The 22,629-nt window shown below is 34.8% G+C and overlaps 1 protein-coding gene across 4 annotated transcripts in view; it reads right to left on the bottom strand.

Moving 5' to 3' along the window:
• CEP128 (centrosomal protein 128) overlaps positions 1–22,629 on the bottom strand; it is a 338,052-nt gene that overhangs the window by 232,185 nt on the left and 83,238 nt on the right. For all 4 annotated transcript variants that reach the window (XM_045562464.1, XM_045562473.1, XM_045562480.1 and 1 more), the window contains one exon: positions 829–1,179. In XM_045562464.1, the coding sequence (XP_045418420.1) occupies positions 829–1,179 (351 nt within the window). The remainder of the gene's footprint in view (positions 1–828; positions 1,180–22,629) is intronic.

The raw sequence follows: 22,629 nt of genomic DNA, 5'->3' as shown, positions 1-22,629 counted from the left end.
ACTTATCCAAATAATCATTCTTCTGGAATGTTCAGAGTTCTTGACAAGTGACAAATGACAAAGCACAAATGATAAACCAAGACTAAACATGGATAAAAATCAATCATGACTTGCCTGCTTATTATCTTATAAACATCTGGGTTTAATTCAACCCAAAGATATATCAGTTGAGAATCAACATAGGAGTGTAAAATCCATTTAAAGTAACTGATTATACAAGAGAAAAAATGATGTGAAATGCATACATAGATCAGTGAAATGCTTTTTGCTGTCAAAAGTGCCTAAAAGCAAAGTCTTAAAGAGACTTGTGACCTGATAACACCGCTCAGTAAGAGTCAGCGTCACTCATTTAACTAAGCCCATCATACTTGCTGCCAGAAAATGGCCCAGTAGTAACTACTGCATCTTTTAAATGCTTCTTTCTAACCAATACTTAAGTATAAATATACAAATAATGATTTAAAAACACATGCACTGGGAAGAAAGTCATGTGATGTTAAGGAAGATTTAGTAATTTTCTTCCATTTGAATATTAGAATAATAAAGAGTAATTCAATTTAGGGAACTTAAAGCTAAACTGGGGGAAGGGGTGGATCTATTTCAAGGGCCAACTCTTAAAAGCCACAGAATGTTAAACTATTAAAAAAGGTTTTAAAAAATAAAAAACTAACTTTTTTACCTTGAAATAGCCAAGACATAAAGACTCTTCTACCAAGGACATGTAAACAGATTTTATGTACATATGGCACTCAAATGTTTGTTCAAAGGATGGATAAATGAACTATTGGTTACAGTGAAAACCATGCCTTAAGAATTTGGCTTTTATACCTGAGTATTCTTGTCTGACAATTGGTCAAGAGTTTCAGATTGTTTTTCCAATGCTCTCTCTAATTTCTTATGCTTAAGCTTCCACTGCCTAATGGATTCTTGAGCTTTCAGTTTCAGGTCTTCTCTCCTCTTCTCTGCCTCCTCTCTCAGGGCCTCTGACTGCTGTAACTCACTGAGGTACTGCTCGGCCTGCTTGGTTGCATCCTCGGCATGGTGAGTCAGCTCTGAGATCTGAAGGTCAGCATGCTTACGCTCAGCCTCACGTGTGTCAAAGTGATTCTGGATCTCCTTAAGTTCATCCAACATCTGCAGTTGTTGTTTTTCCCTCTTCTCCAATTCACGTGTTAAATTCTGGGAATAAAGCAAGCGAAACATTAGGAACATACTCTTGTCAAAATTGGACGTGCAACATATCATCAAGCAAGAATGTCTAAAACAATTGAAATAGAATCATCTGTATTAAATTTCATTAGCAATCAATCTAGAAAATATGAGTCCTTTTCTGTGTATTTTATAATCACATTAGTTGGGAATAATTTTTTATAGAAATATTACCTCATTATAGACTATTTTACTATCCAAAAAGGGAAAATATGTATATTTCCAATTGACTGTCACTAAAATAGAAGGCATGGTTGAGAAAAACAGTGTACTATTCTAGTAAGAACCTAGTGTTTTGTCCAACTGAAGAAAGATCAATATTTTAAAATTTGTCAGATTATCAGAGATCTATTAGTAGCAATCATATGTAACATTTCACTTTCTGGCAGCACATAAAATTTTATTATAATAAAATAAAAATCAGTAACAATAAAATGACAGAAACATAAATATAAATAACACCATATTAAGTTCCCAGTATTTATAGGCTGGTTATTTCCAGCTAAACCAACATAATGTTGTAAGTTGATGCACTTATCTCAACCTGACATGAATCACTATAGTATAGATTTTTAAATAAACTTAATTTAAATTTATTTAGAATATTTCTCTAATCAAGGAAAAAAAACCCTAAACCTTTAGCTCCCCTAAAACAAGGGTGGCCATTAATATTTTTGGATATTACACTAAATTATCATGATTAATAAATATTTTAATTTGAGATCAAGTAAATGTCTTAAGTTAAAAATAGAGAATGGTGCTTTTATACATTTTATACAAATAAAATATTATAATGATTAACCTTAAGCTTTGTAAGAAAGTGACAAATTCAGAAATTAAGTGCTTATGACATGTCACATAAACTGTTTCTCCAAAGCCTTAGTTTCCAAATACTTGAAGGTAACAAAAGTAACATAAAAAGGTCATGTGTCCAAATAAGAATGGGCTCAAGGGGCTAAGATGACACTGTGAGTTGAATAAATAATGAGTATCATCTGCACTAAGACACTGACTAATGAATAGACTAGAAACATTTACCAAGTTCTTCTGGCCCCAACAGCAGAATTTTCAGATCCAGATTCTATTAGCCACGATCTGTGGCCCAAATAAAGTTAAATATAATTTCCCTCATGATTAAAGTCATGGTTTGACATTATGGCAAAAATTCTAAAACATGCCTCGAAAACAATCTTCACTTTCCGAGCAACAGGATTACTTACGTTTCTGCAATTTGCTAAACTCAGTGCAGCCTGGAAGAGCCTTCATCTACCCAAACAAAATAGTAAATTGAAAACCGTGCACTTGTTTGTGTGGAAAATTCTAAAATGATATCAGAAAACCTTCAGAATTGTTGTTTACCTTTTGCCCTTATTCTAAAAATTTTATCAATACTCTAGAAATCAACTTTATTAACAAGCATAATCAAATGATTCCATGTCAAAAGAGAGGTGGAACTAATTTTTTTTTTTCAGCAAATATTTGGAGAGAGGATGGTTATACCTACTATTCATCAGGCATATGGTTTACAGAAAGATTAGTGAGACATGGCTTCAATACCAAAAAAGCTAACAATTTAATTGGGGAAGAGTATTCAAGAGCTAAATTACTAATACAACAGTAGATAGTACTAGGGGCTAAAACACGATGTAGAGTTACCTGAAGGGGTTTATATTCGATACATTGTGGCTGGAGAGGGTCTCTCTTTGGAGGTGATATAGAAGCTGAGATTTAAATGAAAAGAAGGAGCTAGCAATAATAATAAAACAACTATGACTATTATGGAAATTTAGTGAGCACTTGAGTTGTGCCAGGGATTGAACAAATTCTTTATATGAATTACCTTATTCAATCCCAACACAAAACTAAAATAAGACACTATTATTATCCCCATTTTAGTAGAAAGTAACCAACACTTGCTATAGTTAATAACTCATCCACGATCTCATACGTAATAAGTGAGAACATGGGGATTTGGCCCTAGATAGTCTGATTGCAGAGCCCATGTTTTCGACCCTTTGCTAAACTTTCTTATTCTCAGATGACCCTAACTCAGTGCCTCGTCAGCCATTCCCATGGTTCCTCCTTTGAAGCAAGGGGTTCCTCCCTGCCCGTGCCCCTGCAGCCCCCACCTCTGGCTTTAACTGTCAGTCCAACCAGTTCTTTCACTCCCTTCCTTCTGCTAAACCTGCTCTTCATTGTCAAGGAGAGGACCATTCCCTCTGACATTCCTTTTGCTGGCTTGCTAACCCAACCACCATATTTTTTCACTTTAGCCACTCTCTTGCTTACACTTTAAACTCCTTTTTCAGATTGTTCACCCCCGGAACTTTAACAACAAAACCACGAACTCTAAGTGAACTAAAAAAAATTCCTAATTCCTATGGCAGGTTATTGAGTCCTCTAAGGAAAATCACACCATAGTACCAGTTGATGTAACCACACATTAGCACCCAGAAAGTTCTCCATATGCTTCTACCCAGCTTACACAATGACTGTCCCAAAATGTCTCATCTCTGACCCTACCCATATTTTCCTTCAGTTTTAGCATGTTATATAGCTCTTCCTTTAGAAGTAAAATTGAGGCAGTTAATGCAGGACACCCCCAAAATATCCTACTCATACCATCCTGAAATTTATCAACGGCCATGCTCTCCTCCTCTCCAGCCTCTGAGGAAAAGGGACCCTTCCTCTTAGGCAAATTAGCCTGTCTTTGCTATTTCCTTCCATATCCATCAAGGGCTTCACTATATCAATCATGTGTTCTATTCCATGTCTTGAACCTCTCTTTTCCTACTGGATCATTCTGTTCTACTTCTCCCATCTTAAAAAATAACAGTAGTGATTTTTTTAAAAAATGAAAAACAAAACAAACAACAAAACACTTTACTCATCCTACATTATCATCTAACCAGTACTGCCTACTCTTCTTACTTTTAAGCCAAGCTCTTGGAAAGAGTAGTCTACACTTAATGCCCTTACAATCTGGTTTCCATCCTATCATACAGTTATTAATAAAACAGCTCTCACCAAGACCTCCAAAAGTCAGCTACAGTCAAACACAAAGGACTGTTTAAAAATCTTTTCTCACCTAGTTTCCTTGTGGCATGTGACACTGTTGATTATCTCTTGCTCATTCTTAAGTCTCTCTTCTTCCTTAACTTTCATAACACTTTTTACTAGTTCTCCATTTTCTTCCTGTTCTTTCCTGAGTCTCTTCTACCACTCAGCTTTCAAATACAGATGACTCTGCAAGGTTTTAAGCATCAGCCCACTATCCTTAGTAGATAAATAAGTACGTAAATAGACAGAGATATAAGTGATTCCTAAATTCAGAGGCCAGACTGAACTCCCAAACTCCAGACTTTTAAATACCTAATTGCATAATGACTTTCAACACTTAGATATCCCATAGGCATCTTAAATTTAGCATGTCGAAAAAGTGAACTTGGCCAGGTACAGCACTGGGTAATGCCTGTAATTTCAGCATTTTGGGAGGCTGAGGCAAGATGATTGCTTGAGGCCAGGAGAAACCAAGCTGGGCAACATAGCGAGACGCTGCCTCATCAAAAAAATAAAACAAAAAAAAAGTGAACTTATCTGATCCCCAACGTCTAACAAAAAAATAGTCCTGCTAAAATGGCAGTAAAGTTTCTCTCTGATTAGGCAGGACGGAAATGGGGTGGACTGTGTATTTAAATAGCGAGAAGATCTAAAATAACCACTGTAAGGAAACAAGAAATGAACAAGAGATTGATGTTTAAAAGACAACAAACAGAAATAAGGTTCCAGTTAGATAGTCTCCAATTTATAAAGGACCCAAGAGTATACAAAATTTTTTGTATTTCTCCAGCAACTCTTCTGAACCCAGAAGCAAAATAAGTTCAGTGTTATTTATTCATCTGTAATTACAGAGCAACAACAGGCACAGAATTAACATGGGAGAACCAGGAGCTTAAGAATATAAACTCTTTTGTTCTTGTATTTTAAAATTGCAGATTTTCATATTACACACAATAATTCACTTAGAATAGTATTTGGAAACACTATGTCATTGATGAGGTATGTGATTGTACATGAACAGAAAAGCCTGTGTTCTCACTACTGACAGGAAAGCGGGTTTGAATTTAAGCGGGTTTGAATTTGAGCCGATGAACACCACCTCCAACTGCCCTGACCCTGGAAACTCTCTGTATACTGCTTCGCCCCTGGCAGTCGGTATTCTTCTCCAGGTAAAATTTATCATAGAATTCCTTTCTATATTTTTCTGCTAAGGATCCTATTCAGCCATTGTTTTGACATTTTAATCCATCTTCCTCAAATAACCAATCAGAAAAATATGATTGTATTAAACATTTCTCCCACATCAATCAAAGGATTATACTACAGAACTCTTGTAACAATTCCTCACAGATACACTCTCTCACTTACATGCTTGGACATACATAAACATACATAAAAGAGAGCACACAAGTGTGAAAACACATCATTAATCCATGGATAAATGCTGTCAGGGTATTAGTAATTTTATAATTACTAATTATAAAATTAGTAAATTTTAAGGCACAAATAGTAAATATTACCTTCCAAATGTACTATTAATACATGAAATGCTAAATGAAAAGCATTTTTCCTATTTATTCTATTATGATGATTTTCAGTCCTATTATTACTATTATATATTCCTGCAGACATCTTCTACACTGAAGAACTTTTTATATTTAGATTGTGTGAAATTACCTCAGCCACTGAAGCAGGATGGTGAAATTTCTCATGACTTAATTAAGCCCATTATGTATTTCTCACTATGTAAGCACTGTCAAAAAAGGGAACAATCCAAAAACATAGAAACATCCTTTTTACCAAGAATTCATACTCATACATTGCCAAAAGGTTTATAAAAGCTGCAACTAAACCTAAAACTTTACCCATTTGAATTCCATTTCTTTTCTCCTTCTTTCAAGTGGGGAAAAATGGTGATAGTTGTGTCGAGGGTCTCAGGTTTGGTGATAGCTAGAAGGATTCACAAGACCCAGCATATTATAGTCATAATTATGCTAAGATTTATTAAAGTGAAAAGATACAGAGCAAAATTAGCAAAGGGAAAAGGCACACGAGGTGAAGTACAGTGGAAACCAGGGGCACACTTCCAAGGGTCCCCTCCCAGGGGAGTTACACAGGACGTGCTCAACTCCTTCAGCACTGTCTCCCGGGAGAGCTCATTAGACACTCAGTGTCCAAGGTTTTAAAGAGGGGCTGGGCACTTGGGCACTGTCTGCCTAGTATCTACCAAAATTCGAGACTCCCAGATGGAAAGTAGATGTTCAACATCTAGTACGTTTTTGTATAAACAGTCTAGGCACAGTAAGCTATCCTTATTATCATTTAGGGAAAGCATCACCTCAGTGTAAACAACTGTTTATCATTCAAGTTCTCAGATGCCAGGCAAAGGCCTACCTTACATGCAGGCCTTCTAGGGATAGCTGTCTCAGGTCTACTTCATTCACTCTTTTCTGCCCAGTAATAGAGTGCCCAAATAGACAGAAAGGAATAGAAGATAATAAGGCCTAAACAAGTTCTTAACTAAAAAACAATTAACTACAAATAATACCTGTCAAACAATGCATTTAGAAAACAGTAGAAAAGAACTCTCCCTTTAAAATTGATTAGCATTGATTGCCATTGGCTCCCTTTCTAATTTCTACAGTTGACAGTATTGAAATTCTAAGAAAACTACACAGACTACTCATATGAATAAGACATTAAAATGAAGATAAAAAATGAAAAGCGATGTTCTATTTAAAAAAATCACTAGTGTAGATAAGGTCCACCATAAAATCCAACTTTAACTGATTACACATCTAAGATCATAATTTTGTATATGTTGATTATAAAAGGGTATTTATCAACCTGAAATTACAAAAGTAGAAAACATGGACAAGGCAGGAAAATAATGGAGCAAATTCATAGACTAAAGATATCAACTCTAACATATAAAAAACTCTCCACCCACCTTTTTCCTATTTCTCATATTCATGAGTAAGAATTACTAAGGCTGCATTTAAAACATTTTCCATGAAGGCTTAAAGGACATAAAGAAGACTACGGTGACTTCAACAATGACTATTATTTCACTGACATAAGTAAAATATAATAGAATGCAATTTATCCTCTACTCATACTTGACAGTCAATGCACCCAAGAGATTGGAAACCTCAGTGAACATTTAAAAACATATATCAAAAATTGGAAATCTGCCCCAAATAAATCAGGGTACTCTGAATAATGCATATTTTAAATAAACATTTTCATCTACAGTCTTTATGTACTTCCTGTGGAAATCTGTAAGGGTAAATGAGAAAATAGCCAGATTGTAATAATTCAAAAGTAACATCTCTAGGGAAACAGTGGCATAGCTTGGAAAGAGCATGAGTCACACAGATTTGTGTTCTATCCCACCCCTGCCTCCCTATGACCTTAGAAAGTTGCCTACCCTTTATGAACCAAAGCAATCTCATGTATAAAATGGACTCAATAACACCTGCCTCTGAGAGGAATGATAATCTACATGAGATCATTTAGATAAAGCACACAAAGAGTGATTGACACATTTTAGGAACTCAACAAAGGGGAGTTTTGATACCTAACTAGAGACAATGTTAGTATTACAGACATAATCCAGTTTCTACATTTTAGAGATGAGGAAATTGAGGAAACCAGGAAGAGTGATCAATCCAAGATAAGGTAGGTAGTGTTTGGCAGAGAAACGATTAGCCACAGGTCCCTAATATTCAATCCAACATTGATTCCACTTCACTATGTTTATGACTTGGATACTAGCCAAACCACCTCTTTAATAACTAAGTTGCCATGTTCCTCCCAAAGACAGAAGGAAATCCTGAATAGGAATTATATAATCTCTGATGGGTTAATGTTTCTGAAACTTTTTTGAAACTGAGATAGAAAAATCACAGGATAAGGTTTACTTGGGTTCTAACAAAGCCAGGCATAGACGACTCATTCCCTTCTACATTCAAGACACAAGGCTAGGCACTGAGGAAAGTACTCATGACAAATACTGACTGGGGTAAACATGACTGAGCAGCAGGGAAGTGGATATCACTCTTAGCTAGTAGAAACAGGATTTAAATTAGCAGATTCAAGAGAAAAAATTCTGCTCAGCAAGCCCTCAGAAAGGAAGAGAGACAAAATAAGGGGTAACAGGCAAACTAAAATGTCAAAAAGAGCAAAGATTTGGTCAAAGATGGAAAGGAAATGAGTATTCATGACCCAAAAAAGCACGGGCAAGAGATTTCGCCACTAGTGGCTGTTTATGATAAGTAATGGTTCAAGAAGGCTAAAATGAGATTGGAAAGTAAAGTCAGAAACTGAGTTGAAGGGATAGTGAAATCCAGTTTAAGTTTTCAAAGGTTTTCCAGCAAGGGAATAACATGGTCAGATATATGCTTGAGGAAGATTAATCACCAAAAGACATTATGCTAACACTAAGACATTAAAATACTACAGCAACACTAAAAATAATTGAAGATCATCCTTTTAATGCGAGAATGGACTTTTAGAACCAATTCTTTTCTCATCTGAATTCAATTTCAGAAATGAAATTCAGTGGAGGTAGCTTATCGTAGATAAGAACAAACTGCGGCATTTGAGAGACTGGAAAAGAATAAAAAAAACACGTCAATTTTTCTGAAGAAAATGCAGATATGTTTTTAATCAATCCAATAAACATTTACTGTACTCAGCAATATCCTAGCTGATGAGACACAAAAATGAATAAGATGGAATGGTTCTATGTTCTACTGTTCCAGAGAACCATACAGCCTGACAGGGAAAACGGATCCTTAACAGTTATTTTTAATAAAATGATGTATATGAGCAATTCTTTCTTCTTTATTTCAAGTCCTGCCTTTCTTCCCAATTTATGCTGCCTAGTGCTTTTATCTGATTATATGGTGTTTTCTAACAATGATGCTTTCTTTAATATAAGAATTTTGAGCTAACAAAATTAGGTGGTGACTAAGGAAGCAAAAGAAAGTAATTCAACAGTTGCTACTGAAAGTATTTAAGAGAAAGAGAAGGGAAAGAAAGAGAGGGATAGGAAAAAAAAGACAGAAACAGGAAAAAATGAATTTTCCTCCCAGTCAGTCCCGGAACTCAAACAACTCCCAACACCACTAAGACTGCATAGCAGTCCTGTCCTTCGTTTTCTTTCAGTGTCTTCTTTCAAGATCAAAGTGCTCTTAACATTGGTGTTGGTAAGGGAAAAAGGCTTAAGAAGCGAATGGGGAATAGGAAAAATATAAGTGAATCTGATCAAGGAGATACTACTCCCAAATATTCACAAATCTTTGTAAGAATTCAAAGTAATTTTGATTCACAATGCTTCAATCAGTTGAAAAGTATGGTCCCAACATAAGGAGAACGCCAATGGAAATGTAATCATTTGTAAAGCCTCTACTTAATGTTGTAAAGTTAGCGAAGAGGAAAAGTCACTTGTTCAATTTTCCCAAACAGTATCAGAATATCTGAGAAAGCCCCTTCTAAATTTTAAGACAAAAAATTAACTATATATTTGTAATATTTATATAGCTAGCTTGACAGTTATAGATACATCAAATGTATGTTTCACAATACAGTTTCTAGAATCCCAGCAGAGTGAAAAGTAGCAACTTTCTGAATGTACTAAAATGATAACACTGAAACAAAACTGATGGTTCAAACAGGCTTATAAAGCCCCCTTCTTTCCAAGGGCAAAAATAGTAACACTAAAGCTAATAAATGATACATAAGCCTCAAGTAGAATAGCATTTGAAATATAATTCAATTAATTATCTCTAATACTCACCCTGTGAACAAACATGAAACAAATCCCTGCCCCATATATGACTCACTTAAAGCAGGGACAAAATGAAAACACTGACTGAGGCAAACAGGGATGCTCTATCCAAAATGGGATGCAAATACCCCAGACAGCAAGGAAAATGGCTGATTCAAGTACAAGAAAAAATGTTAAAATTATATTCATATTTTTGTGTTTGTTGAAATTAAACTCTCTTCCAGCATGTTGGAACATTTTACAGTTTCCATGTGACCAGTTCACTGCACTTAGAGATGATTTAGTTTTAGCTAAACTAAGATAGACAAGAGGCTGTTTTAAAAAATCTCTGCAAAGAAACTGCAGATTGAATATACCATTACTGGTGTGTAGATACGTATTTGTAAATGTGATATTAGGATTAACATGAATTCAACCAACACTCACTGAGTGCCAACTATGGACATAAGGCTAGGTGCACAGGCTATGACAAATATAAGGCAAGGTCCTGTTTCTCAACTAAAAAAAACCTGATTACTGGCACTGTTGCATATGAACGACAGCATTCAGCCCCCATTGGCGCCTCCCTCTAACACACTCTTCTGTTTTATGGAGGCTGCAAAACTGACTGCTTAGCACTCCCTGGAGCTAGGGTTTGGGGTACAAATTAGAATCTGTAGTTAGATGCAATGTAGAGAGATTTGGAATGTGGAAGTGAGGCAGGGACCATATTCTTGCTAATTCTGGCTTTTTGCTACTGGCCAGCAAGGTCATAGAACCATGATTTATTTTGTTCTGTGGTGAATCTTCCACTTTATGCTAGGCAGGAGGTCTCTGCAGCAGCAGCTTCCCAATCCTTACCAGAAACTTAGGCAGGAACAGGTCTGCCAATGATATTATAAACATCTATTGCCTAAAATACCTACAGCAGTTCTATTTTCTGCACTAAACTCTAAATGATATTATAAAGTTTTGCCTTTATTAAATAAACAGAAGAACTAACAGATTTAATAGGATTTCACCTGAAACTCTCAGATTCTCAATTAAGCCATGCCCCACTCACCTCTGTTGGGAAATTAGTTTGACATATTCTTGCATGTCTTGATGAACTCATTCATTTCAGTATAATTTGGGTGTTTTATGAACTGATACTGAGAGGACAACTAATCAATTTTCCACAGTCAGGAAAACTTAGGAAAAGTCTCTTTGAATAAAAGAACTCAAATCAATCAAAGCAAGTCTGAAAGCCCCGAAATATACCAACATGAAGCTAAATTAGCCCATCACTCAATGAGACCATACTGTTTAAAACTTTTTTTTAGAAGTATTGATTGGTTGAAAGTAAAATACTTAAAATCTGTGAGTCAAAAAATTTTTTAACTCAAAATACATATTAACAATCTTTAAAAATTGATTCAAATTCTTAATAAGGAAGCAGACACAAAACATCAGGGGCTATAATAACAATCGTGTCACAAATAATTCTACCTTTAAAAACATAACCTTCTATCTTTTCTACAATTCCAATCTTGACCACGTATCTGTTATCATTTTCCTTTTGCCAAATGTAGCAGAGATACACAAAAGACATTAATCCCAAATAATAGGCTCCTCAGTCTTCATGATTAAAAATAATTATTTCTCCACAACTCCTGTGAGAACATATCTGCTTCATACAACTACTTGTACTTTTTAATGAAACACGATACTAAGCTTAAGTACAGAAAATAATGTTCAATTAATTAAATACATTCATCCCTTTGGGAAGAAATAAAATATTAACTCCTGTTTCATTATCTGTGATATTCACTACATGGAAGATTTTAAATATACATTTCTTCGGAGTATTTACTTAAAACACAAGGGGCATATAATTAACATCTTGGCCCCAGTAACACACTAGGGAAATTCTGCTCCTAGCACACATATCTCAAAGTATATTTGTTTTCTTAGTTTTTCTCACACTCTATTAGACTGATAATTTTGCTATGCAACTCTGATGTTTTAATAAAGTAGGCACTTTGAGAGAAGAAAATTTGACTATAAATAGGATAAAACTGTTCTGCTTTAGGCAGATTGGTATTTAGGAATGCTTTTGATTGAGGTAGCTTGAGGTATAACCTGGCTATACGTTTGCTATGAAATACAATGGGTCAAATAAGGTATCAGTAAAAGACATACACCCGTACTGATATGGCAGCAGAGAGAACTAACATAAATTACATAGTTCAACTAAAGAAATATTATGTTATTCCTAAGTATATGACAAATATTAAAGAAGAGAAACTAAATGTAACATAACACCTAATACTATTGCCTTACATCAGTGCAGTGAGTTACTGTTTATTTCAAACAGAACACACACATTGTCTTACATGATACAATAATCTTGTGTGCTTGGAAGAAATCAATTTTTCTATTTTAGACATGAGGAGGAAACAAAAGCTAAGGAGGGCTAAATGAGATGAGAATACTTCTTTGTTTTTTAAAAATAATTATCATTTCAAACAAATATAATAATCCCTTTTTTGACTCCAGTAGACATAGAAAGAGACGGCTTTGGGGGATGTTTCTTTAATCAGTCCCTCAATAAAATATATCAATCAACATTTCCACCATATACTCACTCAATATTCAAATAATCACAGTAAAATCAGTGTGCTTCTATGTCAGTGAGAATTCAAGACATGTCTCCTAACCCAATTTCACACCATCCAATCACAGTGCAACCTGTTAATATCTACCTATGTTTAAATAAAAATTAAGTAAAATTAAAAATTAAAGTTAGGAATTCAGGAGCACTGACTTCACTGCAAGTACTCAATAGGTACATACCGCTAACCTATATTGTACAGCACAGATATAAAATATCTCCATCATTGCTGAAAGTGCTATTGGACAATGCCAATCTAGAACTTGTTATATAATATATAGAGCTACTATAGCAGCTTGATATTACTTATAATTTTCATCTCCTTTGTATTTCTAGGTAGAACCCCTTTCTCATTCCTAATGTTGATCATACATATTGTTTGTAATTTAAAAAACAAATTGCATAATTTGCAATTGCATTTTTTTTACTTGTGATTCATGTTTTTAGTGTTCTAGCTAAGAAATCTTTTGTTGAAAACATTTTCTATTTTCTTTTAGAAGTAATTAATTTCTAAAAATTATTTGATTTTCTCTCTTATATAAGCTTGGCAGTTACATATTCATTATTCTTCTTTTAGTGTTACCCTAGAGATTACCATATGCATTCCTTGACTTGTTAACGTATAAATTTATAATTTTACAACTTCACCTTTGAATGAAGAACTTTAAAAACACTTTAATTCAATATACACCTTTCAAAATTAAGCAGCATTACTGAAGTAATTTTATAAATACTTTACATGCAAGACATTATTACTATTTTTAAAAATCAATATTCATTTAGACTCTTCACAAATTTTTACCCCATATTTTTGACTTCATTCCCTGTTGCATCTTTGTTCTTTGTTTCTCCTTGACAAAAAATTCCTTTATTAGTTTCCTTAGTGTGGTTCTGCTAAAATTGAATTAATCAGTTTTTGTTGTCTAGAAATATCTTTACTTCACTATCACTTTTGAAATATATCTTCACTGGGTATGGCTCTAGGTCAGCAATTATTTTCTCTTAGTACTTTGAAATGTCTTTCTATTCTGGCTTCCATTTTCATCTGTTAAGATAATGTGTCTTTTTTTCCCCTCGAGATGCATTTGAGAGTTTTCTTTTTTCTCTTTGGTTTTATTAATTTATCTACAATATGTTTAGTTGTGATTTTCATTTTATTTGTCCTGTTTAGGGTTCTCAGAGCTTCTAAAATATGTAGAGTGATGTCTTTTGAAATACTGCTTCTGCCCCACTCTGTCTTTTGCTTTCAGGACTCCAATCACATACATATTAGATCTTCACACCTGTTCACTATGTCCCATGTATCTTTTACAAACTTTTCTGTATTTTCTCTCTTTTTGTCCCTCTGTAATTCAGAATGGGTATTTTCTTATAATTGGTACACTATTTCCTTCAGGGAGTGGAACTACCAGAATCATGGTTTAAGGAGCTCGGCAGATCCTCTTCCCAGCGATACAACCACTTAACTGATAAAAATTATTGTTGAAAAATAAAAACCATTTAAAGTATCTGGAAATTGTACTAAGGACATAGAATAAGTAGAGAAATATTTAAGAATATCTATTAAATCTTGGTAAAAATAATGAGTGTCTATTGCATCGGATCCACAATCTATTCCCATCCTGCCTCCTCCCAGCTCAGTTGACAGAAGCTCTACTCCTGGTAGGCATAGCCAAGAAGAAATGGCTTCCTCCCACCCCAGCTCAGTCTAGGGCTAAAGATCCACCTACAGAGGAGCAGACTCCCAGCTCAGTATTGAAGAGGTTCTATCTATTCCAGGAAGATACAGCCAAAGAACTGGGGGCCTCCCTTCCCCCAACCAAACCCCACTTGTAGAGCAGAGGGTATAGAAGGCCAAGAATAGTGGACCCAATTGCCCCTGCCCCAATTTACTCATACTGTGAAGGTTTTACAACAGAAAGAGCAAGTCAAGATGATCAGAGGTTATCATCCCCACCCAACATCCCACTTGCAAAGCAGGGTTATCACTCTGATGGGATGCAGGCTATCATCCCTATCACAAGCTCCAGTCCAGAGGCTCTGCTGAGAGGGAGAGAAAAGGCATACGAACAAACAGCTCAACAGCTCTGCTTAAGGGGACTAACTTTATCTGGAAAAGAGCATGAGGAAATTCATGTCTAAAGGCATTGTTAAAAACAATGGAGATCTTAAGGGTGAATAGTTAAGAGGCTGGTAATTTCATAACACTAGTACCAACAAGTGAAATGATAAATCAGCTAGAAGTTTAATAGAGAAAATCAAGTAAAGAGACAGCTAAAAAGAGATCTCTCAGGATGTGAGAATCCCCGCCCCTCCCCCCCAAAAAATGCAACACCCTACCCTACAAAGAGGCCCAACTTTAAGTCAGATTGAAGAGCAATTTATGGCCCAGGGCATTGTCAAAAAAAAAAAAAAAGGAACAATCAAGAAGCAACTGGTAGAGGCTAAAGCCCAGATGAGATAACAGCAGAGTTAGAGCAGCCAGAAGCTAAATGGGGAGATCAGGAAACCACACAGTCAAAGAGAACCCAGTTAAAGCTGTAGTCATCCCAGGTGGCAACAGACACTAAGTACGTAATAGAGAAGTGACATCAATGGCTACACATAGCAGAGAAAACAGAATTCACTGAACTATTTAGCCAATTCACTAAACTAACAAAAAAGCAAACAACAAAAAAATTCCCAGAAGGTCGAGGAGTGAATCAGTACCGAAAGTTAACACAAATATTACCTAAAATGTCCAATCTCAAGAAAAAATTACAAGATTTATAAGGAAATAGGAAAGTGTGACTTATGCAAACAAAAAAGAAAACAACAGAAAGAGCCTTGGAGGGGCCCCAGATATTGAACTTAGCAGACAAAGATTTCAAATCAGCTATTATAAGTATGTTCAAAGAACTAAGGAAAATCATTTTTTAAATGAAAGTATAAAAATAATATCTTATCAAATATCAGTAAAGAGAAAAAAATATTTTTTAAAAATGAAAATTCTGGAATTGTAAAGTATAACAATTGAAAGAAAAATTCACTTTTAAGTCTCAATAGTGAATTTGAGTTGGTAGAAGAAAGAATCCACAAACTTGAAGATAATCAAAGGATATTATGTAATCTGAAAAAGAGAAAGAAAAATAAATAAATAAAAAGGAATATAGCCCTAGAGAAATGTGAGATACAAACATATATGTAATAAGAATACCAGAAGAAAGGAAAGGAGCTGAAAAAATTGGAAGAAATAATAACTAAAAACTTTCCAAATTTGAACAAAAATATTAATCTACATATCCAAGAAGCTCAATGAACTCCAAGCAGGATAAATACAAAGAGACACACACCCAAATGTGTCACTGTCAAAATGTTAAAAGACAAAGCCAACAAGAAAATCTTGAAAGCAGCAAAAGAAAAGTGACTCATCATGTGTGAGGGAACCCAGTAAGATTAATATCTGACTTCTCATGGGAAATAATGGAGAGTAGGAGGCATTGGTATGACGTATTCTAAGGGCAAAAGAAAGGCAATTCAAGTCTTACATAAAGCAAAACTATCTTTTAAAATTGAAGGTGAAATAAAGGCATACCCAGAAAAACAAAAGCTGAGAGAATTTTTTGTTGCTAGTAAATCAGCTTTACAAGAAATACTAAAGGATGTTCTTCAGGCTGAAAGTAATTGATATCCAAGAGTAATTCAAATCTAAAGAAAAAAATAGAGTACGAGTAGAGCCGTTACTCCCCTGCCCTGGTCATAGATGACTAACCAATGGATTAATGACTGAACCCAAGACAGCCATCCAGAAGTGGCTCAAGTTTTCAGTCTTTGCACTAAAGAGTCTCAATCATGACAGAGTCAAGTGTGGTAAAATGGATGAAATTTGTTTGCTCAATGAAGCCTAGCAAGGCAGCTGCCAACATAGTTTCTTGCCTCCCTTACATTAAACACCCATCTGAGTTATCTCAGTTTCTTGCAACCTAGAAAGACAAACATGAGACTGTGACGTAATTGCTCTGTTATGGAGGATATGACATAACAACAGAGAATGGAGACTATGACATGACAGTAAAACAATTAAACATGTGAACTACAAATCCACTGTTTCAGATTTTCAATCAGAAAATACCAAGTTCTGTTTGAACATACTTTGTCTATTTTGTCTGCCGAGTCTTTGCTTTTATAAATATTGCACTGTCCTTGGAGGTCAGGGGCCATCTCAGTGCAGTAGGAATGGAAGAGCCCTGGCCCATTTCTTAAAATTCAGAGCCCCAACTCCTCCCAAACCCCATTAGCCATTTCAAGTCTCACTATGATTCTACCTGCCTTAGTTCAAGCTTTTATAACAAAGTACTATAGATTAGGTAGCTTATAAACAACAAAAATTTATTTCTCTCAGTTCTGAAAGCTGGAAGTCAAAGATCTGAATGCTAGCACAGTTGGATTCTGGTGAGGGCCCTCTTCTGAGTTAGTTGCAGACTGTCAACTTTCTTAATATACCCAGGAAAAAGAGAGCATGCCAGGCTCTCTGGCCTCTTCTTGTAGCAGCACTAATTCCATTCATGAGGACTCCAGTCTCATGAACTAATTACCTCCTGCAGTCCCCACCTACAAATGCCATCACATTGGGGATTAGATTTCAACATATGAATTTCAGGGGGACATACATATCCAGTCCGTAATACTGTCCCCATCCATGCTGCAAGGGCCTGGCTTTCCTACTGAACTAACATGTAAGTGCTAAATGTGAATTCAATGATTGTCACTCTATTGAGAGCAAGGATTGTGTTGATTTCATTTGCATGCCTCTGGATTCTAGCACCAGACCAAATGCCTAGTAGGCTTTTAACCTAAATTTATTGAATAAAAGATTGAATAAATTCTTTTTCTCATTGCCAATTATAAGATAGGAAAAACAGAACATAAAACCTGAAACCAAACCACATATTAAATTATTATAATCTAAACACAGACATGGATGGAAAACTCATAAAATTCTTTACAATGAGAAAAGATGTCTACACTTGTGTTAAAGTCTATCTATCTACCCAGCTCTTAATTCCGGTTATTATATATTTTGGTTATAGTATTTCTAGTTGATTCTTTTCATAATTTCCTGTCCTCTGCTAGAATAATCATATGATCTAATTTCTTAATATGTTAATAATCATTATTGGAAAGTTCATTGAATAGTCTATATGCCTATTTCTATTTCTTGTTTTTTTTTATGTGCCTTGGTAGTATGCTGTGGTTCCCTGATATTTGTTTTTTCAGTGAATGTTAGACACTATATATCAAATTATAGAAATAATACAAAGCTCTGGACAATGGTATCTTCCTCCCCAAAAGAGTTAACTTTTGTTTTGACGGGAAGTTAGGATAGGGACAGATAATATCAAAGCAGATTCAAAGCTATGCTACAAAGCTACAGTCTTTGTCAGTGTTAAGTATATTTTTAGTTAACACAGACTCCTAGGGTTTAGCCCTTTGGGTATCCCAACTGAAAGTATGGGAAATTTAGCAGGGTTCTTCCTCTTGTCATGAGCTCTGTTCAGTTTGTGAATCAGAAAACATTTCAGGGGAAAAGAAATGCCAAATGTCAGAAGCACCACTCTGCAACTGCCTCCCCAAAATACTTGAACCCTCCTGTCCTTGCTGTTTAGATAGTTCTCTGATGCCTTCAAACACTTTTTTAAAATATATGTCTTAGTCAGCCTTTCTAAATATTCACAATACAAAGTTTGTTCTACAAAAAGCTGGTCTACCATTGACAAAAACAGAAACTGTTCCTTTTTCTTTAATCAGAATTGCTAAAGGTTTGCCTTATTAATCTTCTCTAAGGAAGAGCAAACTATAGACTAACATCATTATAGTTTCTCCCAAAATAAGACATTGTATGACACAGACACATTCTTCACCCAAGTGAAATACTAGAAATTAACTGCATTTAATGCATTTGAAAAAACTTGCTAACACTGACCTTTGCTTGTATTAGTCATGTATTACTCATTAAAAATGAAAAGAATGTTTTTCTCAGTGCATGTGACTAATTTAGCTTTATATTTTACAGAGATAATTTGTACAATTTTAACATTTTGAAGAGCATAATGGACCTGTTGACTTTTGTTATTGTTTAAGGCTGAGTACAATCTCATTTCCTTTTATGTCCTGGTAGAAAACTGCCTGAAAACAAACATCTAAAAACCAATTTAATTTGCTACTTAAAATGATATGCTATCAAATTAAAATCATTCTAAAGATAAGGTAACTATAAAGACTACAGGAATAATTCATGAACAATTAAAATTTGCTTATTATAAAGTCTTCTAGCTCCCTTTTAATGGTATTTGTGGTAGTCAAGAAATGAGTAACTACCAATTACTTAGATACTGCAAGAATATTACTGCATTTGTTTCATATTACCTGTTTTTTCCATAGCAATTCCTTAAATAATTATTCCCAAAGCCATATTTTATCTTTATAATTGCTTTAAATATTAAATCAATCTATGGCTAATAAAAGTTTATCAATACTTCACATTTTGTGAGAAACCTAAATTATCTGCTACTTTCTCACACTCAAATACACATACACACTCGCACACCATGTACACACACAAAGCTAAGAATCACAAAGTCCTCCCTATTTAATTTACATGTAAAAACATGAAGGAGAAATTATCATGATTTCAGAAAATAAGGAAACTTGAAAATAAATATTTATATTTCTAAGTTACTTTATTGGCCACATTCAAATGATAAACTTTACTAAATATCAGTGATATACTAAGGAGAAAGTTAAAATATTCAGTCCACTTCTACTTTGTAGCTTTATGGAAATATCCATGCAACTCAAAGAGTTATAGAAAATAGAAAAACTACCATCAAACTCCTAAGAATCCTATTTTTTCATACAGATGAAGGATCTGAAAATTAAACTAAGTCCTCCAGGAAGTAGTAAAGTTTAGTAATAGGGATTTTACTTGTAGAACATCTCGGCCAATAGTCATCTTTATGAAAAACTCAGAGCATTTATGGACTTACCAATTTGCCCTAATACCAGAGTGAATTTGGTTAATAACAAAGGCAAACCTAATCTCTGCTAGGTTCAATACCTTTAGCCTCTAACTACAAAGTTTTGCTGCCAACTTTTGTTTTCCTTAGCAACTAATCTGGATGTTAAAAATTACTTAAGACTCGTGTGATTCCTTATTTTACAACGTGCACTTGGATAAGGAAGAAACTAAGATTAAAAAAAGCAGTAGAACAGAAAATTACAGCTAAAGTAATTAAGGTCTCTAAAACCTTAGGTCTCTAAAATGGGTTTCATCTTACTACTAAAAGTAATATTGAGGAGGGCATTATCATATAGCAAAGTGGCCAGCTTCATAGAAGAAATGCAAGAATTAAAAGAGTTTATGCTAAAAGTATAGTAAAAGAAACAACCTTCCTTCTGTTTCTACTGTGCTTAATTGTCAAAAAAAGTTATTATCGATTATCATTTCTTTTTTCTACTACCCTCTCTTTTTTTTTTTTTTTTTTGAGTAAATTCTGGCATTACAGTCCCAAGTTTCTGCTAATGAATAATCATGTCAGTTGTCACTCAATTATCACTTTCAACATGTAATCTAAATTATGTTCAGCACCTTGGTTTCTTTTTTCTTTCTTTGAAGTTCTTCCTTAAATTTAAAAGTCAAATATTTTTCAAGAAGAGTAAGTTGATGGAAGATGGAGGCAGAGATTAAATCAGGGGAAATCATTGATCAAGGATGCTTAGAATTCTTATGAATACAAATAGCCTATCAAGGTTAATGAGGTTCACACTTCAGTTTAGAAGAAGGAAAAAAATGCACTTAGTATTTTCTATGCATATAGAGATTTAAGGTCTTAGGTAAAATTTGACAGGTAAATGATTCAAACTCAAATGTACCTTTCTTCCATTCTTTAACAGCTATATTCACTGTTTTTCCCCAGTGTAAAACAACTGCTTAAAATACGTATTCTGGATCAACAAAAACTAATACAATTAATGAGGCATAGCAAAGATCCCCTTAAATACTGACAATTCTTCCAGAAATAAATGTGTTTTTAAGCAATGATTGGACAACAAATATTAGCTTCGCTTAAAAAAAAACAAAACCTAAAATTTTTCTAGAGCGCATTATTTCATTCAACACATAAATTAATTGAGTACCAAATATGGGGAAGACATGTGGGAACACAGAGATAAAACCTGGTTCTTAACTCACATCCATTTATGATCTGAAAAGGAAAGTTCTAAATTGGTAAGTGGCTCCCAGAATGCCACAAGTTTGAATTATAACATCAATGCACACTGGTGAATGGCCTGGAGCAAAATCTGTGCACAGCAACACATCAAAAGAAAAGATAAATGTGAGGTTGAGCATCAGAGTGGAAGCACAGGAGAAGACTGTTAGAAAGACCAGAGATGTCAGTTCAACACACTCTAGGAATAAAGACACAAAGTAAATACTTAAAGGGAAGTGGGAAGTTGAGAAGCCTTACTACTTATAGCCATGAACAAACAATATTTTAGACATCATTATTCACTGATTCTGTGATCACCGAGTAGTTTTTTGGTTACAATTCTAAAACCTAAGTACAGAAAATTGGGACACTGGTACCCTGCACAAGAGAATAATGTTTTAATATCTATCTAGGACTCCTACAGGGTAAATCAATGAACTGTCACTGTTTTATATACTGCTCTCTCATGAGTTTTAGTGTTAATATGAGCCAGTCTCCTGGTCACATTAACTGTAAGACACAAAAAACTCAAGTTTCCAGAGGTGAATCCAAGACCTTGAAACACGATGTCTTCACTGAAGTAAGGACATCAAAGTGGACTCTGCCTTGGTGACAGGACAGCTGACTTTCTCCTGCATCTCCTTTTCTTCTTTAATTTCGCCCACACTTTGAAATATTTAAACAAACAGGCCCAGATTACTTTAAGAGAGGGTGAGAAGGGTGTCATAAGAACATCAATGACAGGAGCAAAGGGATTATTCAGAAGGAAGGGTTATCACTTATAGCTGCTATAATCCAAAAAAGCTTCAGGAAGGAAAAAGTTTAGAATTTCCACAAAAAGACAGAAATTACAGAAACAATGAAAAACTGAAACAAAGGCAAAAAAAAAAAAAGAGATGAGTAGGGAAGTTACAAAAAAAAATGAATTATTTATATGACCATATATGAGGTTTTATAGAAGACTTGTCAGAAAATCAAGGTTAAAAAGAAACATATTAATGATTGAACATATCATAAGAACTGTTACTATACAAATATTCTTGGGCCTGATAATCTCATCTTTTTTATTCATATTTGGTCTCTAAAAAGCAACTAGAAGATATTAACCTCTATCTTTTAATAAAATGTATAAGGCAACAGCCCCATACTATCTGATATTTTCTAAAACTAAAGCAAAACTAAATGGTATTCAATTAAACTTCAATAAAATTCTCAACAATCAGAGGTTACAATTGAGTGATCTATGACCCATATCTCTCACTGCACTATTCACTCTATTCAGAGGGCGTCCAAAAGTTACGAACAATAAATCAGAAGTGTAACTAAATTTAAAACCACTGATGTACATAATTATTTTACTGTTAAAAATAAGAAAATTTGGCCGGGTACGGAGGCTCACGCCTGTAATCCTAGCACTCTGGGAGGCCAAGGCAGGAGGATCGCTCAAGGTCAGGAGTTCGAGACCAGCCTGAGCAAGAGCGAGATCCCGTCTCTACTAAATATAGAAAGAAATTATCTGGCCAACTAAAAATATATACAGAAAAAATTAGCTGGGCATGGTGGCGCATGCCTGTAGTCCCAGCTACTTGGGAGGCTGACGCAGGAGGATCACTTAAGCCCAGGAATTTGAGGTTGCTGTGAGCTAGGCTGACACCACGACACTCTAGCCCGGGCAACAGAGTGAG

This window comes from Lemur catta, chromosome 1, assembly GCF_020740605.2.
Source record: "Lemur catta isolate mLemCat1 chromosome 1, mLemCat1.pri, whole genome shotgun sequence".
Taxonomy (NCBI): Eukaryota; Metazoa; Chordata; class Mammalia; order Primates; family Lemuridae; genus Lemur; species Lemur catta.
The sequence above is the reverse complement of the archived record's forward strand: the minus strand, read 5'-3'. Positions and strand labels throughout refer to the sequence as shown.